The sequence below is a fragment of the Haematobia irritans genome, chromosome 3 (genome assembly GCF_050003625.1).
Source record: "Haematobia irritans isolate KBUSLIRL chromosome 3, ASM5000362v1, whole genome shotgun sequence".
Lineage (NCBI taxonomy): Eukaryota > Metazoa > Arthropoda > Insecta > Diptera > Muscidae > Haematobia > Haematobia irritans.
In genome coordinates, this window is record NC_134399.1 from 8,269,326 (window position 1) to 8,293,277 (window position 23,952).

The following is a 23,952-nucleotide window of genomic DNA, read 5'->3' on the forward strand; positions in this document are numbered from 1 at the left end:
CCGGAGGCGGGCTTGATAATATATATTTTTCTGTCGGCGGCGGACAATTTTGCTTTATAAAACCAAATCGAGGTTATCCGATACATTAATGCGCCGTCCAGATAATAAGTTATTCCGGATGGAATGTCTATGATTGCAAAAAATCTTACAATGTGGCCAATCGATACGAATTGTCGGCAATGACTAAATAATCGACAAATGTGTTATCGATCCCATAAACAAGCAGCAGTATCGATTATGTCTTCGAACATAACTTATATTGTAGCCAACATTTGGGATATGTGCCTTGCAGACTATAAGTTTATCCGGACGACAGTGGTCGTGTCGAACATATCCCATATATTGACCACATTATAAGTTAAGTTCGAAGGCATAATCGATACTGCTTCATGCTTATGGGATCGATTACACATATAACATAACGAATTGTCGTATCGATTGGACACACTGTAAGATTCTTTACATACACCGACATTCCGTCCGGAAAATCTTATAGTCTGTAAGACGCATAGATCACCTTTTTGAAAATCTCTGAAGGACTCATTTATTCAATCCATCTGCAAGTCTAAAGGGCGCATTAAAATTTTGCTATAGCCAATGGTTACACCATATTTAGAAACGCTCCAACACAGAGTTATTCTATGGTTTTTATACGTTCCATACCCCCACCCACAACAAAGCTCCAAATACTATTCATGCTCACTGTGCTCGTCAGTTATGTGGGGATTTTTGGAGAAAATATACGACGAAGCGCGAATAGTAGAGATCAATAGATACTAGGCCTGTGGAAAACAAAACGACGGGGTTCATAATTTTTTGTGTGACGGAACAGTTTTAGTATATCCAGATCGTAAAAAAATATCAGAAAAATCGAAGAAACTTTGAACCAAGAAACGAAAAAACTAAGAAAATACAGCAAAAATGGCTTTGAAAATGTTGGTTGGACAAAGTAAGTAAAACAAATCAAATGTCTAACAAAATGAGCTAAAGAATTATCTATGCTAATTTCTTACTTATGGAGCTGACTAACCCAAAGACTCCACCTTGAAAAGTGATAAAAATATTCTATGGAATGTGGGACAAATAAAAGCATTGGCTTCAATGTTTTTTTGCATAAGAAATACTTTAATTAAATATAGTGAATGAATTTTCCAGCTTTTTCGCACTACTATCGGTCTATCGATTTTTCTCGGTTTTCATGTAAGTTGTGTATTGGTGTACCGTGAACGCCCCCCGAATTGACCTTTTTGAAAGCCTCATCTTGCCTGTTCCAGTATTTTTTTACCTTTCCTACCCCATACCCATAAGGATTGGTATGTTTTTCTCTACTGGATACTGAAAATTATGTTCCTTCGCCTTTGCCAGTGCGCAAATGCGAAAATGTCAACGAAGCAGTCACTGTGAGTTGCAAAATTTTGTCAATTTCGGAATGTTAGGACATCCTTTGAGTGGAATATAAGCCTCCCAAATTTCCAATCCTCCCACAATGGGAATGAGAGAGAAATTTCAAATTGAATTGTCAAGTGATGTCACTTTGATGTGTTTGCTCTCCATTGAAACGAATTTTCACTACTTTGTTATTGTTTACAAATTCCCCTACATTCGATGTTACGGTTTATTAAGTTTGCCAGGAGTGGTTGACCATTCTGGAGGAATCTTTGGAAATCTATGTTTGTTCGTTGGTCACTTAACATATGTTATGTATGCATTTTATTTTGGTCTCTTCATTCTCCGGTTGTTGGTGGATGCGTGTTGTTTGTTTTGCTAACAAGCTGGCTGAGTCATGACCAAACGAGGTTTTTTATATACGATTTTTTCTTTCTATCAGATGACTACCTCTACGTTTGCTCATAATTGTATACTTTTATTTAGAGAATGTAAAGATAAAAATAAGATTTCGAATCATTTAAGCTGGTTATGATGCAGGTTGGTATTAATAATGAATTAATCTCGTCATTGCATGGGAAGGTCTTAATTTACAGTGGACGCTCTATGGGTTAATTTTAATTAAAGTGGGATTATGAATGTAACCTAAGGTAGTCAGATGGGTTTTAGGAACTATATTTGCGACAAAAATATCGGATCATCGCCATTTTAATCATCCGATGGGTGATAAGATCCCTGTGGACGTTTTTGGACCTTTATTCATGCATAAAGCTGTTTTTTTATATGATCTCAAATATGATGGTTTATCAATTGGTACAATATGTCATAAACTATCATTTTTGGGAATAGGTAAAATAATAATAAAAAGCAAAAACATCCACAGAGACCTTACCAGTCATAGGAGGGTCAAAGGGTGCTGTTTTTAACTTATTTTAAATTATTAAATTTCTTATACCCTTTTTTTGCCTGAGACTGTAGCTTCCAAATACATATATTGATCCTTATTTCGTTTTCTTTTCAGAAATTATGAACGAGGTGGTTAAATACAAACCGCCACCTCCCAAAAAAGGAGGTACAGCAGCCGCTGCAGCCGCTTCCAAGGCTAATATGGACTGGCGTGTGCTGGTTGTCGATAAATTGGGCATGCGAATGGTATCAGCCTGTACCAAAATGCATGAAATAAGTGCTGAAGGCATTACATGTAAGCATCACGTAGTCTTTATTACCGATATTAATTTAGTAACCAATTCGTTATGTTTTGTCTACAGTGGTGGAGGATATCAATAAGAAACGGGAACCTTTACCCTCTATGGATGCTATTTACTTGATTACACCATCCCAAGATTCTGTGGCTGGATTAATACGCGATTTTGAGAATCCAGCTCGTCCCATGTATCGTTATGCCCATGTGTTCTTCACTGAGGGTAAGTTTGTCAGTAGGCATTTCGGAAGATGAAAGAAATCTTTTTGGTTTGACTTATGATTTTGTTTTTATTTTTATAATTTTTATTTATTTATTTTTTTAATTTTATAATTTTTGTTTTGGTTTAGCTGTACCCGACCATATATTCGAAATGATTAAAGCCGCAAAACCCTTAGTCAATCACATAACATGTTTCAGAGAGATCAATATTGCATTTTTAGCCCTTGAGAGTCAGGTATATACAAAAATCTATCTTCAATTCAATTGAACATTTGCCAAAAACTATAACAACCCTTTGATATATTCTATATATGTTTCTTTGATTCCTCCCATGCGAATAACCAAAATCATTTAAAATTCATATGTCCCCCGTTGAAGTTTATGTGTCTGTGTAACCATTTGTTTTTCTACCAGCAAATGGAAATGAAAATAAGCCACAATTGGCCTAACACTATCTAACCTGCTTATTGGCAAACTAATAACCGCTTCGAATAATAATGTTGTGTTCAAATTTCATTGTTTTTGTCTAAAATGTTATGTCATTTCATTATAAGAGGGTTATGTTTTATTGTTGTCCTCAATATGGGGTGTAAATGTTTAGGGATAAGCTATATTTTTTATTTGGATCTCTTCCAAAAATATTTCTTCAAAACGATAATGCATTCTTGCCATGTGAAATATAAATACATCGTATTCTGGTTTTGGAAATATTCCTATTATATAGCAGATGCTTCTTGAAAGAACTAGTTTGTTTTAATTTAAATATTTCCGTATAATCCTATTGGTCCCGATCTTCCTGATTAAAGATTCGGTCATAGTTGTATCTAGTCGACTTATTACAACAGGTTCAAATTCCATGTGAATCTCTCTTTAGTTTGGTAGAATTAGGTTCAGATTTAGATTTATTTCCAAACGTATCTGTTACTTTCGAAATATTCAAGTTAGCCGACACGAAATGTTACCAATTTAAATAATATTTTTTTTTTTTAAATTTAAATTTTGAAAATATTTTTTTTTGATTTAAAAAGCAAAAATTTATGAATGTCTTCTAATTTTCGGACTCATTAAACTTCATTCAATACCGCCACATTATGTTGCTTTGTTCTTTAATCTTTCCCCTTGCTTTCTAATTAAATTTTTCTTATGATTTCGGCAGACTCAAGTACAGCATATGATTTTTTTGTAGTAATTTTTGACTTACACATGCTTTATGCAACGGTACCGAGACTTGGTGGTACGTCCATGGTTTTTGACAAGCCCCTAAAACAGCTTCCAGTATGTCTTTCCGATAATAAGCAGCATTTATTTTAACGCCAGATTAGAGTGATCAAAACTGGAGGATAAAAACCGATTATCGGTTTTCGTGAAAATCCCATTCTCGGTGGACCGGTAGATCCGGTGTTTCCAAGTCTCAACAACCACCTTTGTGGCAATAAAATTAGATTTTCATTTCAAAACTACGTGTTTTTATGAAAACCGTTTGAACCGGTTATGTCGGTTATTTGTTTCAAAAAATACCATTCACCGTTTTGGGAAAAAAGCTCGGTTGTTTAAAAACGACTTTCAAAATCCCCGGGTTTTCGGACACTTTATGCCAGATTCAATGAAATGGTCACAGTCGCCATTACCGCCATTACCATCAATTGAGTTGGAAAAATTTATAAAATTTATAGGTTTCTATTGGTTTTATATTACTGTATTTGAATGACTAAAAATAAAATAAAACAAGCATATACAGTAGGATTTTCGGCCGGGAGTCTTAAATACCCACCACCATGAATCAAATATAATAGTTTCCTTTGAAAATTTCAGGGGAGGTTTGATGACAGATATTTTCCCATGCAGATCAGTGCGCCTTCTATACCCTCAATAAGTGAAATCGGTCTATATGGAGGCCTTACCAAATGGAGCGATAAAACTAAATCATATACACTTTGTTATGGGTCTAAAATGCCAGTATATTTTCAATTTGCGGCAAATCGGATAAAAACTACAATTTCTAGAAACCCTAGGAGGTAAATCGGAAGTTCGGTGTAATGGGGGCTATACCAAAACATGGAAGGATGCACACAGTATTCAGCACATTTAATTGTAAAGGGTGATTTGTTAAGAGCTTGATAACTTTTTTTTAAAAAAAAACGCATAAAATTTGCAAAATCTCATCGGTTCTTTATTTGAAACGTTAGATTGGTCCATGACATTTACTTTTTGAAGATAATTTCATTTAAATGTTGACCGCGGCTGCGTCTTAGGTGGTCCATTCGGAAAGTCCAATTTTGGGCAACTTTTTCGAGCATTTCGGCCGGAATAGCCCGAATTTCTTCGGAAATGTTGTCTTCCAAAGCTGGAATAGTTGCTGGCTTATTTCTGTAGACTTTAGACTTGACGTAGCCCCACAAAAAATAGTCTAAAGGCGTCAAATCGCATGATCTTGGTGGCCAACTTACCGGTCCATTTCTTGAGATGAATTGTTCTCCGAAGTTTTCCCTCAAAATGGCCATAGAATCGCGAGCTGTGTGGCATGTAGCGCCATCTTGTTGAAACCACATGTCAACCAAGTTCAGTTTTTCCATTTTTGGCAACAAAAAGTTTGTTAGCATCGAACGATAGCGATCGCCATTCACCGTAACGTTGCGTCCAACAGCATCTTTGAAAAAATACGGTCCAATGATTCCACCAGCGTACAAACCACACCAAACAGTGCATTTTTCGGGATGCATGGGCAGTTCTTGAACGGCTTCTGGTTGCTCTTCACTCCAAATGCGGCAATTTTGCTTATTTACGTAGCCATTCAACCAGAAATGAGCCTCATCGCTGAACAAAATTTGTCGATAAAAAAGCGGATTTTCTGCCAACTTTTCTAGGGCCCATTCACTGAAAATTCGACGTTGTGGCAGATCGTTCGGCTATTCATGATGAAATGTCAAAGCATACTGAGCATCTTTCTCTTTGACACCATGTCTGAAATCCCACGTGATCTGTCAAATACTAATGCATGAAAATCCTAACCTCAAAAGAATCACCCTTTACTTCTAGAATCTAGACCCCAAATCGGAGGGCCGGTTTATAAGGGGGCTATATCAAAAACTGTACCGATACTCAATATATTCGGCACACCTCTTTATGGTCCTAGAATACCTCTAGATTTCCAATTTTATGCAATTTGGATAAAAACTACGGATGAAGTAAAATCGGAAGATCGGTCTATATGGGGGCTATACCGATACCCACCATTTTCGTCACACCTCTTTAAGGTCCTAGAATACCTCTAGATTTCCGATTTGAGGTAAATTGGGTAAAATTACGGATTCTAGAAGACCTAGAATTAAAATCGGGAGATCAGTCTATATGGTGGCTATATCAAAACATGGACCGGTTCTCACCATTTTCGGCACACGTCCTTAGGGCCCTAGAGTACCTCTAGATTTCAAATTTCAGGTAAATTGGATTAAGACTACGGATTCTAGAAGCCCAAGAAGTAAAATTGGGAGATCGATCTATATGGGGGCTATATCAAAACATGGATCGATACACCCCATTTGGGGCACACCTCTTTATAGTCCTATAATACCTCTAAATTTCCAATTTTAGCCAAATCGGATAGATAATACACTTTCTAGACGCCCAAGAAGCAAAATCGGGAAATCGGTCCATATGCGGGCTATACCAAAACATGGACCGATAGGCACCATTTTCGGTACACTTTTTGATGGTCCTAAAATACCTCTAGATTTCCAATTTCAGACAAATTGGATATAAACTACAGTTTTTATAAGCCCAAGACCCCAAATCGGGAGGTCGGTTTATATGGGGACTATATCAAAACTTGGACCGATATAGCCCATCTTCGAACTTGGCCTACCTGCAAACAAAAGACGAATCTTTGCCAAATTTCAGGACGATAGCGCCATTATTGAAGGCTGTTGCGTGATTACAATAGACAGACAGACTGACAGACAGTTTTGGAATTTCTCTCTGATCAAGAATGTATCTATGGTGGTGGGTATAAAAATAAAATTACTTCTGTTCGAATGGGTTAAGTAAGCACAACCATAGTGGAAGTTGGCATATTTCTTAATTGAAAAATCTTTCTTGTTACGGAACCTCATGCTCGTGCAAGCGTTGCAACTCCTTTGCTTTTTATACCCTGCTCCACACTGTGGAACAGGGTATTATAAGTTAGTGCATATTTTTGCAACACCCAGAAGGAGACGAGATAGACACATGGTGTCTTTGGCAAAAATGCTAAGGGTGGGCTCCTGAGTCGATATAGCGATGTCCGTCTGTCCGTGAACACATTTTTGTAATCAAAGTCTAGGTCGCAGTTTTAGTCCAATCAACTTCAAATTTGGCACAAGTATGTGTTTTGGCTCAGAATAGATCCCTATTGATTTTGGAAGAAATCGGTTCAGATTTAGATATTGCTCCCATATATATATATTTCGCCCGATATGGACTTATATGGCCCCAGAAGCCAGAGTTTTACCCTAATTTACTTAAAATTTTGCACAAGAAGAACAATTAGTACTATAGTCAAGTATGCCAAATTTTATTGAAATCGGTTCAGATTTAGATATAGCTCCCATATATATCTTTCGCCCGATATGGACTAATACGGTCCCAGAAGCCAGAGTTTTACCCCAATTTGGTTGAAATTTTGCAGAGGGAGTAGAATTAGCACTGTAGCTATGCGTGCCAAATTTTGTTGAAATCGGTTCAGATTTAGATATAGCTCCCATATATAGCTTTCGCCCGATTTACACTCATATGACCACAGAGGCCAATTTTTTGCTCCGATTTAGTTGAAATTTTGCACAGGGAGTAGAAATAGCATTGTAGCTATGCGTGCCAAATTTGGTTGAAATCGGTTCAGATTTAGATATATCTCCCATATATATGTTTTTCTGATTTCGACAAAAATACCAAAATTTTCCTTGTAAAATCGCCACTGCTTAGTCGAAAAGTTGTAAAAATGACTCTAATTTTCCTAAACTTCTAATACATATTTATCGAGCGATAAATCATAAATAAACTTTTGTGAAGTTTCCTTAAAATTGCTTCAGATTTAAACGTTTCCCATATTTTTTTACTAACATTGTGTTCCGACCTAGTGCATTAGCTGACTTAAATTTTGAGTCTATAGATTTTGTAGAATTCAAATTCTTCCAGATCGAGTGATATTTAAATGTACGTATTTGGGACAAATCTTTATATATAGCCCCCAACACATTTGACGGATGTGATATGGTATCGAAAATTTGGATCTACAAAGTGGTGCAGGGTATAATATAGTCGGCACCGCCCGACTTTAGATTTTCCTTACTTGTTTGGGTCTAAAAATGTTTGCTTTTATTTAGGATGTCCGTCTTTTGAAAATTTTAAAATTTTATTAAGGTCTTGAGCCTGTTTTTCAATGTCCATTGCATTCATTCAGATTTTGAGAAATGTGATTACCACTATGGCTTATATATCTTTGAAATTTGAGTTTTACTTCCCGAAGGCATAGGAGGATACACTCAGAAAAAATTGTTATGAATTTAATTGATTTTATTGGATCAATTTCAATTGAAATTACGGAAATTTCGTTACGAATTTAATTGATTTTATTGGATCAATTTCAATTGAAACTGTTTAATTTACGGAAATTTTAGTATCTATCACCAACGTTAATTAATATATTAATTGATCCAATTAAAATTTTAATTGGTCCCACTGATTTTTGTGATTCACTTATTTTTTGGCTTACAGATTAATTGGATATTTTTTAAATTGAATTAAAATTTTAATTGAAAAAAAATATTTGAAAAAATATTTTTGAGCTTGCCAACTATAGACGGTGGCGATTTTTAAAGCAAAATTTCCATAAAAAATAATCTTGTTTTTAAACAATCTCAGAAGCAAATGCTGAGAACTGACAATAAAAATATATATCAGTTTTAGCTTGGTAACATTTCGGTCAGCTGCTGTTATGTCGTATCCAAATATATCAAATCATTTAATAATATTCTTTTTAAATTACGCCTATTTTCTTTTTTAAATTTTCGGATAAATAAAATTTCAATACAAAAAAATGCATATTAAATTCTTTAGTTGAATTGTTATTTTGTGTTTGATTATTTATAAAGAAAACTTTAATAATAAAATATTTAAAACTTACAATACATTGGGTAAGATGTTTCACAACGATTTCCTAATTTTTCCTTTAGCTCCAACAATATGAAATTCTAGAATTTTAGACTAAGTTCGTTTTCTAGTTTTATTTTGTTTTTTAATGAACGCAATATATTTACAAAGATCTTTGTAGCAATATTTTTATATGAATTAAGCCAGCTATAAACCCAAGGCTTAACATTTTCAATATATTTTAATTTTGTTTTGTTGAAATTTATGCACTTCATTTTGTTTTTTTTTTTTTTTGAAAATTTATTATTATTATATTATATACGATAATGTATTTATAGTCTGCCCGGAGGAATTATTTAACGATTTGTGTAAATCGTGCGCTGCAAGAAAGATCAAAACTCTAAAGGAGATAAATATCGCATTTCTACCATATGAATGCCAGGTGCGAAATTTTACAAAATTAAAAAAAAGACATTTTCAAATATCCACAAACTACCAGAACAAATCTACAATTACTACTACTACTATTACTTAATTTACCCGAAAGAAACACTCCAAACTCTTTTTCCACTATTAGTCGTGTAATTTCTTGTAAATGTTTGTGTCTACTATTGTATCGTACTATAACAACAACTACTACTACTACTACTCGTACTCTACTATAAAAATGTTCAGCATATCAAAAAAACAGAAAGGAAACAAAAACAAAACTAACACTTGTTTGTTTTTTTGTCCTAATTTCTCTTGATGTTGTCTATATACATATTTTTTTTTTAAATCTCTTCTTGCTAAATGTTGTAATTTATATACACTTTACGTTCGAAATATATGTATGTGTGTGTATGTTCTTCAAGTAAAAAAAATTAAAAAAAAAAGAGAAAACTGAAAAAAGGATTTGTTACCAGCTATGGTCTTCCATATATAATTTCTACGATATTTTCAAACATATATGCTTACCACTTTAAGAACTTAACAAAAGAATTTTCAAACACAAGACAAAAAAATTACCAACAAATCCAATATAACTTTTCCGCAATCCAAATATGGAAAACGAAAACACAATTTTTTGTTATTGGTTATACCAAAAACGAAGTATTTAACCATGCATTTTGAAATAAAAATATTTCTTCAATTCCATCGATTCATTCGAATATATTATAGATTTCTATAACAGTTCCCTTGGAGTTCTTTTTTTCTTATACAAAGTGTTTCCAGAACTAAAATAAAAAATATTGAAATAATAATTTTCGATTTAAAAAAAATGGGTGGCTTAATGCCCCTCCAACCACCACCAATCTCCTAAAGTTTTGTTTTACTTGTTTTGTAGTGTTCAATTTAATGTGTATGGTTATATACAGATAAACAAATCGTCATCTGCCTATATAACTTCCAAATCTCAATATAAAAAAAATCATTTTTTTTTTATATTTACACGAATAGACAAATATATGCCAAATTACATAGACCCATTTACATTACAATTACCCCTATAACCCTAAACCCTATAACCAGTATATCCTTTTGAATTACAAATGAATGTATAAACTCTTTGACATTGGCCTAAATAACCTTTTTAAAAAGAGTTTTTAAAATTTAGTATATATTCTGAGTACCTTATATGATACTCATATAATTATACATTGATTTGTAATCGTTTATGTAATTTGACATATAACTCTCGGGCATAATGACAAAAAAAAATGTTCATATTTTAAATCACTAACAATATACCTAAAAAATTAAAAAAAAAAACTTATTTATAAAACACATTCCACTAGAAATTTGCTTGCTTATAATACATTTTTATATGCCACATAATCATGTTCTATATATCTATTATGTACATAAATAATTTAAATTATTATAATATTATATAAATTTAAAATTTCCACATAAGCACAATGATAAATTAGTAGCAAATTAGTTTTGGAAATTTCTAAAATTATTTGAAATGTAAGTGATTAACGTTTACACTATGGAAAAATAGGGTATCGGTTAATCTTTATTCGATTGATTGCATTTTGATGTACAAAATAATTGAAAATATAATTCAATGAATAATTACAGACGATCAATCTAATAGGTTGGCTGATAAGTCCCCGGTCTAACAAATAAAAACACATTTTTTTTTGTCAAAATTCGTTTTTATTATTCAACATAGTTCCCTTCAAGAGCGATACAACGATTATAACGACCTTCCAATTTGTTGATACCATTTTGGTAGTACTCCTCCGATTTTTCAGTTTCGGCGATCACCTCTTCATTGCAGCCAAATTTTTTCCCTGTGAGCATCATTTTGAGGTCTGAGAACAAGAAAAAGTCGCTGGGGGCCAGATCTGGAGAATACGTGGGTGGGGAAGCAATTCGAAGCCCAATTCATGAATTTTTGCCATCGTTCTCAATGACTTGTGGCACGATGCGTTGTCTTGGTGGAACAACACTTTTTTCTTCTTCATATGGGACCGTTTTGCCGCGATTTCGACCTTCAAACGCTCCAATAACGCCATATAATAGTCACTGTTGATGGGTTTTCCCTTCTCAAGATAATCGATAAAAATTATTCCATGCGCGTCCCAAAAAAACAGAGACCATTACTTTGCCAGCGGACTTTTGAGTCTTTCCACGCTTCGGAGACGGTTCACCGGTCGCTGTCCACTCAGCCGACTGTCGATTGGACTCAGGAGTGTAGTGATGGAGCCATGTTTCATTCATTGTCACATATCGATGGAAAAACTCGGGTGTATTACGAGTTAACAGCTGCAAACACCGCTCAGAATCATCAACACGTTGTTGTTTGTGGTCAAATGTGAGCTCGCGCGGCACCCATTTTGCACAGAGCTTCCGCATATCCAAATATTGATGAATGATATGATCAACACGTTTCTTTGATATCTTTAAGGCCTCTGCTATCTCGATCAACTTCATTATACGGTCATTCAAAATCATTTTGTGGATTTTTTTGATGTTTTCGTCGGTAAACACCTCTTTCGGGCGTCCACTGCGTTCACCGTCCTCCGTGCTCATTTCACCATGCTCGAATTTTGCATACAATTATTGTTGATTTCCCTGGGGCAGAGTCCGGAAACTCATTATCAAGCCAAGTTTTTGCTTCCACCGTATTTTTTTCCTTCAGAAAACAGTATTTTATCAAAACACGAAATTTCTTTTTCCCATTTTTTCACAATAACAAAAGTTGCTTCACAAAAGACGCTCTATCTCACAAACTAATTGACTTACAGACGTCAAATTTTGACACGAATCATTTGAAGGTTTGTACTATATAAAAATAATATGCATTTAATACTAGCGACGCCATCTATGTGTCAGACCGGGGACTTATCAGCCAACCTGTTATAAATCAGCATTATTTATGCATAATTGTCCCAATAGTTCCTTGTTATTTTTTACTTCATAAGTAGGTGTGAATCGTCGCAGTACTCGATCAATGTGATTACAATCAAAATATAAATTTCATATATAATCTAAGAGGAATTTGGCAAGTTCTAAATCGTTTTGTGGATTTTTCTTTCTTCCTTTTACAGAGGAACAAAAACGAAATGCCCCAAAATATTTTTTCAGAAATCTAATGTTATCGTCATTGCGTTGAAAATTGAAATCCGAATAATCAAGTGAAAAATAATATGCTTTATTCTGTTTAATTTTGCTACAAAAGATTTATCACTGTGCAATTCATATATCTTTATTAGCCTTTTACATTTGTGGCTGTTGGTTTTAGTTTAGTGTGCCTGTTGTATAATTTCATGTATAACAAACACAGCTTTAACAACAGTAACAACATTTTATTACATATGTATTTCTTAAGCCATAACAATAAATTTAATATAAATTTACAAATAATTGCTATTAACCAATTAAGGATATTTAGATATGCACCCTAAGCAGTTTTTTTTTATAGATTTCTCTACAAGATTATTATAGATCCTTCTTAAAGATTTGAATTCTTTGGGATCTAAAAACAATTAAAATCCAATCATTTGATGTGGTTTCCTGAGCATTGAGAACTTCGAGTTTTCATGCCAATTGACTTAACTTTGGAATCTAGTTATCATAGACTCTGAAACCAAATGAATGGCCAAAAACCTGCTGTAGATTTTTGAATTCGATTAATCGATTTTGGTTAGTCGATTTTGACCAACTTTAAAAGTCTATAGTAACAACATACAGACATCGAGCTTTATAAAATATTTCATTATATTATGATAAATGTCGAATCAAAAGAAAACTAATAAAGTCAATTAATCGACTTGAATCGATTTTCAAAAAATACAAAAGTTCGACTCGACTACAGCCTTAGTGTGCAAATATAACCATAGCGATAGGCGGTAGGTTGTTGAGTTATTTCAAGAAAAAATAATCTACACGTGTCCAGGCAACAGAAATTCCTAGTGGTGAGTTAAAAAAATTGATAAGCGATGGCAACACTATACCAGTTATCGTCAAGGAGTTAGAATAAGTTTTAATTTAGCGACACGCCGCTAGCCGTCACGGTATTCCGTCGCGGATTTTGGACTTCCCATAAGAAATACACGTAAATAAGTGTTCGCCTACCGCCTATCGCTATGGTTATATTTACACACTTAAAGTGGTTAAAGTGGCAACCCGATTAAGATTCAGGCTCACTTTGGCTATTCAGTCCATTATGATACCACATTAACTAAAAGTACCTATTACATATGGGCACTTCTAGTTTTAACCGCTGAACCTTCTCGATTATTTTCTTCTGTTGAACCAACCAGATTGTTCCAAAAACATTAGCTTAAGTTAACGTTTTCCAGGTCCGCCAGCAATCTAAAGCTATATGCCCCTAATATTTACTTACGCCTTCCACAAAATGCAGGACACTCACACAAGAGGTGTTTAATTGATTCCTTTTCCTCCGCATCATGACAGCTCACACAAGAGTCATTATACTTCGCGTCAATAGTTTTTGCAAAATCGCCTATCAGGCAGCGACCCGTTATCGTTATAGCAGTTATCAGGAGTGATATCTGACGTCTCGAGAACACTAGCATATATAGTGTGCGATTTAAGTTTAAATGGGGCCATATATGCTTGGAGTCGTTACAACTCTTGCAATTCTCCCATCGAACATTTGCCATCATAACAGCCTTCACACGCAATATGAGCTTGCAGGTAGATAGGGGCATACCAACAGATTCTACTTCCCCGTGGAATATGTAAGGTAGTCCCTAGCCTTACCAACTCATCCGCTTCGCAGTTCCCCGGTATGACCAAGCACCCATATTAAGTGAATATTGTGCCGCTCAGCCATCTCATTGAGAGATTTGCAGCAGTCGATGACCTTTTTCGAGTTAAGGAACACAGAGTCCAAGGATTTTATTGCAGGTTGACTAGCTGAGTATATATTAATGCCAACAATTTTTGGAATATTACTTCTCAGCCAATTCGCCACCTATTTTATTGCTAATATTTCATCCTGAAAAACACTACAGTGATTAGGTAATCTTTTCGCTATTCGAAGTTCCAGATCTTTAGAATATACTCCGAAACCCACTTGTCCATCCAATTTGGAGCCATCAGTGTAGAAATCTATATATCGTTTATTCTCCGGGGCCTGTGTGCACCACGCCTCACTGTTGGGAATTAGAGTTTCAAACTTTTTGTCGAAAAGTGGTCTCGCCAAAGAATAATCCACTACGTTAGGTACATCTGGTATTATTTTGAGGACCGAACTGTGACCGTAACTTTTTTCCGACCTGGCTGGTGAAATGCCGGCCACCAGACTACAACACCATATAGTATTAAAGGCCTAACCACTGTCGTGTATAGTGATATCATGTCGGTTTTAGTCCCCACTTTTTTCCTATTGCCTTTTTGCACGAGTACAAAGCTTACGTTTCTTTCTTCGCCCTTTCTTCAATATTAAGCTTAAAGTTCATCTTCCTGTCCAAAATAACGCCAAGGTATTTTGCACACTCACCAAAGGGGATTTCAAAGCCCCCTAAGGAAATGGGCCTAACCGTGGGAGTTTTGCGATCCTTGCAATACATGACTAGTTCTGTTTTTGCAGGATTTACCCCAAGACCATTGTCCTTCGCCCATTTCTCAGTCATCCGGAGAGCTCTCTGTATAATATCTCTGATTGTGGATGGGAATTTTCCCCTGACTGCTAGCGCCACATCATCTGCGTATGCCACCACTTTTATCCTTTCTTTTTCTAGGGAAACTAGAAGGTTGTTTATAGCAACATTTCAAAGAAGAGGTGATAGAACTCCTCCTTGGGGAGTGCCTCTGTTCACATACCTTTGTATGTTTGCTTGTCCTAGTGTGGCCGAAATACGTCTTCTCATTTGTAGTTCGTCTAGCAGCCTAAGTACACCTGGATCAACATGCAGAGTTGTCAATCCATTTAATATCGAGCTCGGATGGATGTTATTGAACGCCACGATTGTGTAGTCTTTGACAGATTGTGAGCTTTCAATAAAGCTGACTAGTTCATGTAATGCGGTCTCAGTAGACCTGCCCTTCGAGTATGCATGCTGTCGTTTCGAGAGCAAACTTGAATCGACGCTAGTTCTGAGATAAATATCTATCATCCTCTCCAAAGTCTTACGTAGGAATGAGGATAAGCTGATTGGTCGGAAATCCTTGGCACTCCATTGACAGGCTTTTCCCGCTATAGGTATGAAAACGACTTTTGTTTCCCTCCACATTCCTGGGATATACGCTAAGTTTATACATCCTATATATATCGCCGACAATCAGGGGATGATTCTGGCAGTCACTGCTTGTAACTCCGCCGGAGTAATTCCATCAGGTCCGGGGGATTTGAATGGTCCAAAACTATTTAAAGCCTATTTTATTCTAGATTCCGATACAATTTCGATAGGAAATGTCCGCTGAGCTACCGTGGCACCGCCAGAACATGGTTCAACCGTCTGATTCTCAGGAAAATGTGGGTCCTATAGTACATCCAGCGTCTCCTCACTGGACGTTGTCCAATTGCCCTCCGATGTTTTAATGAAACCTGGAGCGGAGTTAGTTGATGCAAGTACCTTCCGTAGTCTGGAAGCCTCGGACGTATTCTCAATACTGCTACAATAATCATTCCAAGATTTATGCTGAGCCTTTCCCAGTTATCCCTTGTATTCTCTCAGATTCTTCTTGTAAGCGTTCCAAACCTCAGGAGCTCTGGTGAACTTTGCTTCGTTAAAGAGCTTCTTGCAGGATTTCATCATATTACTTAACTCCGTAGGCCACCATGGTGGTCGATTTTTCCTCCTTGGCTTCCCCCTAGGGCATGCAGCTTTCAGTGAGATGTTGAAGGCCTTAGTAATCCTCTCCACTGTGTGTTCGATATCATGCACATATGGAACGATTCCCTATACTTATTCCAATCAGCTTTCCTAACATTTGGTCTTGGTGTTATAAACATCTAATTTGAAACTGATGTAGCTTCATTCCACCATCAGAAACTGAATCAATGAATCTCTAGCTGATTTTCAAATTCAGTTCCTGATACGGAACTTACGCGTAACATATGTTTGGAAGATCTGAAATAATCTAACGTGTATTCCAGTATTGGAATAATATTTATGATATAGCAATGACTGATCTTGGTAGGTTATTTCCGGTATGGCTACGCTATATCGGAAACCACTTAGAGAAGCTTTTGAAACACACAGAAAAGTAACAAGAAAGGAGATAAACCAAGGCAGAAAAAAATTTATGGGAAGCACAGTACTTTGGGCAAAAGGAGCCACATGTCACATTCTTAAATGGGGTTTCAAAACCGACTATTGTTACAAAACGAAAAACAGGTCCACTCTATTGATATACCTGCGAATGAGAAGCCATAATTCGCCGCATACACTGAAAATTTTTGTAATTGAAATGTAATTAAAACTTTAATGGAATCAATTATGGTTTTAATTAAACATTTTTCAAATACAATCAAACATGTCATCAACTGCGTCCAAGTCTCAAGTTGTTGGTCACAACAATTGTGTTGGCTATACCATTGAAGTTGGTAGGCAAGGAATAGGGGGATAGTCAGTCGTATAGTGCTTCCAATTATTCATCAATTTGAAACAATAGAAATATTTCCTTAAAATATTTTGCTTATTACGTGGGATGTTGGTAGCATCAACATATCTTGAATGTGTTCAAATGCAATAGGAAAATAGTTTGATTATTATTGTTATGACCCAAATAATATTTTCATTCCATGTACTCGTTGAGTTGTGTTGCAATTTCTCCCATTTAATTAATAGATTTGATTTTTATTTTAAGCATTTATTTCACATACATTATTGGTTTTATATGAAATATAAATTTAATAATACGGTAGATAGTTTTGTAAAGCTGTGTTTGTTTTACGCTTTCCACAATCTCATGAATTGGAATGTTGTAAGACTTTTCAAAAATTGTATGAAATTCTAAAATTATACTTTTTTATATTCTTAGTATATAAGTTAACTTGAATATAACTAATCTGATATTAATTGATATTGAGATTGTCTGTAAAAAAAATATTAATATACTTTTTTTGTTGTTTTTTTCCTGTACCAAAATCTTTGTTTCTTTTTCTGTACCACACCAATTACCACCAACCATATCGCACGTTTTTCTATATTTTCCTCTACTCTCAACTATTCGTATCTACTAATCTCTACTACTACTACTACTCTTCAACAACAACAAACTGCACCGCAATCAAAATTATCAAAAAATAAAATAACCCTAAAATCAAATAAAATCCAAAAACAATCTTGGCCCACTCCAATAACCGCACTTTAATCACTCCTACTACCACTTGTGTGTGCTATATATGATGGCATTTTGTTTTTGATTGATTCCAACAATTGCAAAAATAAACAAAATAAATAATATTTAAAAAAAATATGAAAATCAAAAAATGATGTGCTTCTCTTAGGTCTACTCGCTCGATTCGCCAGACAGTTTTCAGTGTTTGTACTCACCGGCATTCGCCCAGATACGCGCCAAGCACCTCGAGCGCATTGCCGAGCAGATAGCCACATTGTGTGCTACTCTCGGCGAGTATCCGATGGTGCGATATCGCACTGATTGGGATCGCAACATCGATTTAGCTGCAGTCGTTCAGCAAAAACTGGATGCGTACAAGGCTGATGAGCCAACGATGGGCGAGGGTTCGGAGAAAGCACGTTCACAATTGTTAATTTTGGATCGTGGTTTTGATTGCGTATCGCCCTTGTTGCACGAATTAACACTGCAAGCTATGGCCTACGATTTGTTGCCCATCACCAATGATGTCTACCGCTTTACGCCCGGACCCAATCAACCAGAAAAGGAGGTGCTGTTGGATGAAAATGATGACTTGTGGGTAGAATTGCGCCATCAACATATTGCTGTCGTATCCACGCAGGTTACCCAGAATTTGAAAAAATTCACAGATTCCAAGCGAATGTCTTCTAGTAAGTTTCCCTGCAAAACACCTTTCTCTTTCTTCGTTCCCATCCAGAATATTAGTTTTGGACTCAATTGGAAATAATTTTACTTTTTAAATTTAAGCTAATATATTTCTTTTATCTTTGACAAATATACAGCTGATAAGGCATCTATGCGTGATTTATCACAAATGATTAAAAAAATGCCTCAATATCAGAAGGAATTATCCAAATATTCCACCCATTTGCATTTGGCTGAAGATTGCATGAAATCCTACCAGGTTTGAATAACTCAAGCTAGCAGAAACAATTTCATTTCGATTGTTTAATTTCATTTTAGAACTATGTCGACAAACTATGCCGTGTTGAACAAGATTTGGCTATGGGCACCGATGCTGAAGGTGAAAAGATTAAAGATCACATGCGTAATATTGTACCAATTCTTTTGGATGCTGTAAGTCTCCATTTAGATTTCTAATACTCGGGGCTATTTTAATAGTATCTGCTTTTTTATAGAATGTTTCCAATTTCGATAAGGTGCGCATCATTGCTTTGTATGTCATGATCAAGAATGGCATTACTGAGGAAAATCTCACGAAACTCTTTACACATGCTCAACTTTCACCAAAAGATCAAGACATGGTTCGCAATTTAAGCCACTTGGGTATTAATGTTATTGCTGATGTAAGTTACGAATGAAATACGGTGAAGTAATTCATATTTCTCATTATTATTTTTCTATTATCAGTCACGCAAAAAAGTCTACACAGTTCCCCGCAAGGAACGTATTACAGAGCATACCTACCAAATGTCTCGTTGGACACCCGTTGTTAAAGATATCATGGAAGATTGTATTGAAGATAAATTGGATCAGCGTCACTTTGCTTTCCTAACGGGCCGAGCACAAAATCCCAATTATCATGCTCCTACAAGGTTTGTATATAAAAGTGTTACAATTGCCACTGTTTTGGAGGATTAAGCCAGATATTGAAATAAAATTTTGACAAAATTTTCTATAGAAATAAAATTTTGACAAAATTTTCTATAGAAATAACATTTTGACAAAATTTTCTATAGAAATAACATTTTGACAAAATTTTCTATAGAAATAACATTTTGATAAAATTTTCTATAGAAATAAAATTTTGACAAAATTTTCTATAGAAATAAAATTTTGACAAAATTTTCTATAGAAATAAAATTTTGACAAAATTTTCTATAGAAATAAAATTTTAACAAAATTTTCTATAGAAATAAAATTTTGACAAAATTTTCTATAGAAATAAAATGTTGACAAAATATTCTATAGAAATAAGATTTTGACAAAATTTTCTATAGAAATAAAATTTTGACAAAATTTTCTATAGAAATAAAATTTTGACAAAATTTTCTATAGAAATAAAATTTTGACAAAGCTTTCACAAAATATTCTATAGAAATAAAATTTTGACAAAATTTTCTATAGAAATAAAATTTTGACAACATTTTCTATAGAAATAAAATTTTTACAAAAATTTTCTATAGAAATAAAATTTTTACAAAATTTTCTATAGAAATAAAATTTTGACAAAATTTTCTATAGAAATAAAAATTTGACAAAATTTTCTATAGAAATAAAATTTTGACAAAATTTTCTATAGAAATAAAATTTTGACAAAATTTTCTATAGAAGTAAAATTTTGACAAAATTTTCTATGGAAATAAAATGTTGACAAAATCTTCTATAGAAATAAGATTTTGACAAAATTTTCTATAGAAATAAAATTTTGACAAAATTTTCTATAGAAATAAAATTTTGAGAAAATTTTCTATAGAAATAAAATTTTGACAAAATTTTCTAAAGAAATAAAATTTTGACAAAATTTTCCATAGAAATAAAATTTTGACAAAATTTTCTATAAAAATAAAATTTTGACAAAATTTTCTATAGAAATAAAATTTTGACAAAATTTTCTATAGAAATAAAATTTTGACAAAATTTTCTATAGAAATAAAATTTTGACAAAATTTTCTATAGAAATAAAATTTTGACAAAATTTTCTATACAAATAAAATTTTGACAAAATTTTCTATAGAAATAAAATTTTGACAAAATTTTCTATAGAAATAAAATTTGGACAAAATTTTCTATAGAAATAAAATGTTGACAAAATTTTCTACAGAAATAAAATTTTGACAAAACTTTCTATAGAAATAAAATTTTGACAAAATTTTCCATAGAAATATAATTGTTATAAAATTTGCAAAATAAGATTCTTTTGGTTTGGTAGTATTTTGGTAAAATTTTCTCAAATTGTAATAGATTATTTTTGGCTTAGGTGGCAACCGTGTTAAGTATCCTCTATATTTTGTGAATTTTAAAGATCTCAGCATCCCCCTTAAAATCCGTTTTCAACCGATTTGCGATGGTAACTGTTCTTTGTCAACCCTAATTTAATCTGTCCAATTAATTAATTAAATTAACTAAATTAAAAAAAAAACCTGACTGATTAATAACAGGAGTAGTAGGTAAATGCCGGTCCTAAATCAAAAGAGCCGCTAATGGATTTTCTAATGGGTTTAAGTTCGTAGTGGGTTGGGTCGTGTCCATAAACTAATTCACACAAAAAACCATGGAAGGATTGTTTACTTTACATCATCAATCCCATTAAATTTCACAAATCAAAAATAAATTCAACAAAACAATTAATGTTCTCACAATCCACTGTTTACTTAATGAACTCCTTTGGTTAGAACCGGCATTAACCTACTACTATCAGGCGAAAATATTAATTTAATAATTGATCTAATTATTTTTTAGACAAAAGTAAGTCAATCACAAAATTGAATCAATTGTTTCTATTTTAATTTATGTCATTGATTGAATTTATCATTTCCATGATTGGAACGATTCCAATTAAAAGTTAATTTGATTAATTAATTTTGTGATGGAAGTCTTCTTTTTGTCTGATATAACATCGAGGTCATTGCGCAATCATGAAATGGAATTTTAGTGCTTGCTAAGACAATTGGATGAAAAATGCTATTTTTCCATTAAAATCACAATAATTGTCAGAAAATAGTTTCAAATATTTTCTTAATCAATTTTTTCTGTGTTACAACAGCCAGAGTCAAATGCCTATTTTTTTTTTTTTTGGTCCTAATCTAACATTAACAAACCTCAGTTCACATTTTTTGATTTTCTCATTTGTGACTTTTTAACGATTTTTGTTTTATTTTTCTGATACCTTTGACTTTTTTCTTATATTCCCACTAAAGTGCTCGTTATGGCCATTGGCACAAAGACAAAACGCAGACCCAGGTAAAGAATGTCCCACGTCTTATTGTCTTCATTGTCGGTGGTGTATGCATGTCCGAAATGCGTAGTGCTTATGAAGTAACCAATGCCGTAAAGAATTGGGAAGTTGTTATTGGCTCTTCCCACATACTAACACCAGAGAACTTCTTAAGCGATTTGGGTTCGCTTACCAAAGAGGACTAAATGCATTATCGCCTCCAGTATAACTAAACAAAACAAACCATTGTATGTGAATGTAGAAGTATTTGATGCTTAACACTTATTACAATAGTAAATTATTACAATATTTATAGATAAGGTTTAAAGAAAAACAACAACAACAATTTAAAAAAGATGTGTTTAAACTAACTAATCTATATATAAATAATTATATATGCAATCTAAATATATTCAAATTTAAGGTTTAGAAAACACAAGTGTAGTGAAAAAACAAAACGGCAATAGCTAAATAATGAGTATTGAAAGATAAAACCTCTTAAAATATGTAAGGCGTTTAGTAGGATTCCATAAATCACATAATCTTTTTTTCTCGTTCTAATTTTTATATAAGAAAAACGAAAACAAAAAATTAAAAATTTAAAAATTATATTATTGCATTATTTAAAGCATAATAAAAAAATAATCTGTTGGTATTTTTCATTCATAAAATAATTTAAAACCCATTACAAAAGTTATCATAAAAGTTTCGAAATAGTTATGGAAATAATCTACTCAATTTCTGCCTGAATTTCCTTTCGGGCCCTATTCAACGATACTATTTGGGGTTTTTAGAATGTTATTAAGCTTTATCTGATTAAAAGGAATTAAATGTGTTTTTGTATTTAAATAAAATGTGTATTTTAGTATAGTCTACACAAATCTATATACATATATATCACCTATATTCAAATCTGTTGAAAACAAAGTGAATGAACAACTAAATAAATTATTACAAAATAACACTTCTAACTACAAAAAAATATATAAACTCTCTCTTCTCTTTAAAATTGAAAAAATAAATACAAACGAAAACAATGTTACATCCTCCTAGAATTTCTTAAAAAGATAAAATCAAAAAACAAAAAAAGGACAAAGTAAATAAAAAAATTTATAAAAATTTTAGGTTTTTCAATGATCTTCGTGATTACTAAAAATAACAGCACATGTTACTTTAAAACCTGTGACAAATGTGATCAGACAAACCAAGTGAAAATTAAGATACAAGGCGATATAACGAGATATCATATAATTTGGAGATTCCCTAAATAAAAAAAATTAGGCATTATTAGAGGTTTCGCGAAGAAACATCTTTATCTTCGTTGGTGTTAAACAGAAAACAAAAATGCCTTTAGAACCAAATTACAACTCTGCCACATAGTCTACAGAGAAGAAATGAATCTCCTGGATAGTATAAATAACAACGATAGCAAAATTCAATTCGTTAATTTTCTGCAAAAATCCTCATATTAACAATTTTTTTAAATTCTTTTTATTTTCAACTATAAAATGCCTTTAAAAATTTTTATAATTCATTTTAAAAATTAAAAATAATCGAAAAAAAGCAAAAATAATTATACATTTTTGCTACGTTTTTAATCTCGTCATTTGTATATACAAAGCGGCGTCTTTAAAGTTTTTTAATATTACTAATAAAACATATTAACAATTTTCTGGAATTAGAAATATGACCAGCATTTGTTACTGCTTTGCTTTTCTATAGTTAGGCCTTGTACTAAGAATTGGCCATCGTGTATAGTCTATAAAATACATGGGATTTTACATTTACGTAATTGCAAGCATATTGTTTCGAACGGAAATTACAGACTTGCATCAACATATTTAGGAAAAGGCTCAGTCAACCCTTTTTGCAACTCTTATACTTGGAGTATAACAGTTTTTCGTAATCATAGTACCAGATATGAAAATTTCACCATATCGGAAAACTTTGTTATAAAATCCGAGCCTAAGAAATATTATAAAGGACAGATTTCAAATTCTTATTAGCCCACAATAATGGTTTTTCTCTTGCAACGATTCGGTAGAAAATTAGTCCCAGCTTAGACTCTAGCACTCAGTGAAAACCGAATATCAACATAAAAATCATGTATAAGCTCCAAAAAGCAAAATTTTAAAGTTTTCGTACATCTTCATGGAGTATAACAGTTTTCCATACAAAATGTAATCTCCAGCCTGAGCTTATAATTTCAGATGAAAAAGAAATAATAGAATTTTAGTGCCTAACCACGGCGCTATATGCTGAGAATATTAGTTCCTATCCTCTGCCTTACATGCTGATATGTATACCAAGTATTACCGTTTTTCGTCCGAATTTA

The 23,952-nt window shown here is 33.3% G+C and overlaps 1 protein-coding gene across 2 annotated transcripts; it reads left to right on the forward strand.

The window, feature by feature from the left end:
• Positions 1-691: 691 nt before the first annotated feature.
• Positions 692-22,659, forward strand: Rop (Syntaxin-binding protein Rop). 2 transcript variants are annotated; one of them, XM_075302621.1, is made up of 10 exons: positions 692-949; positions 2,408-2,587; positions 2,655-2,810; positions 9,271-9,374; positions 17,850-18,369; positions 18,502-18,623; positions 18,683-18,796; positions 18,859-19,026; positions 19,091-19,275; positions 21,601-22,659. In XM_075302621.1, exons 1-10 carry the CDS (start codon positions 922-924, stop codon positions 21,821-21,823), a joined length of 1,800 nt encoding a protein of 599 aa, XP_075158736.1. In that variant the 5' UTR covers positions 692-921; the 3' UTR covers positions 21,824-22,659. The 2 variants fall into 2 exon arrangements, with proteins under 2 accessions (XP_075158736.1, XP_075158735.1); XM_075302620.1 differs by lacking the exon at positions 9,271-9,374 and adding an exon at positions 2,938-3,044 and having other exon boundaries at positions 694-949.
• The last annotated feature ends 1,293 nt before the right edge of the window (positions 22,660-23,952 follow it).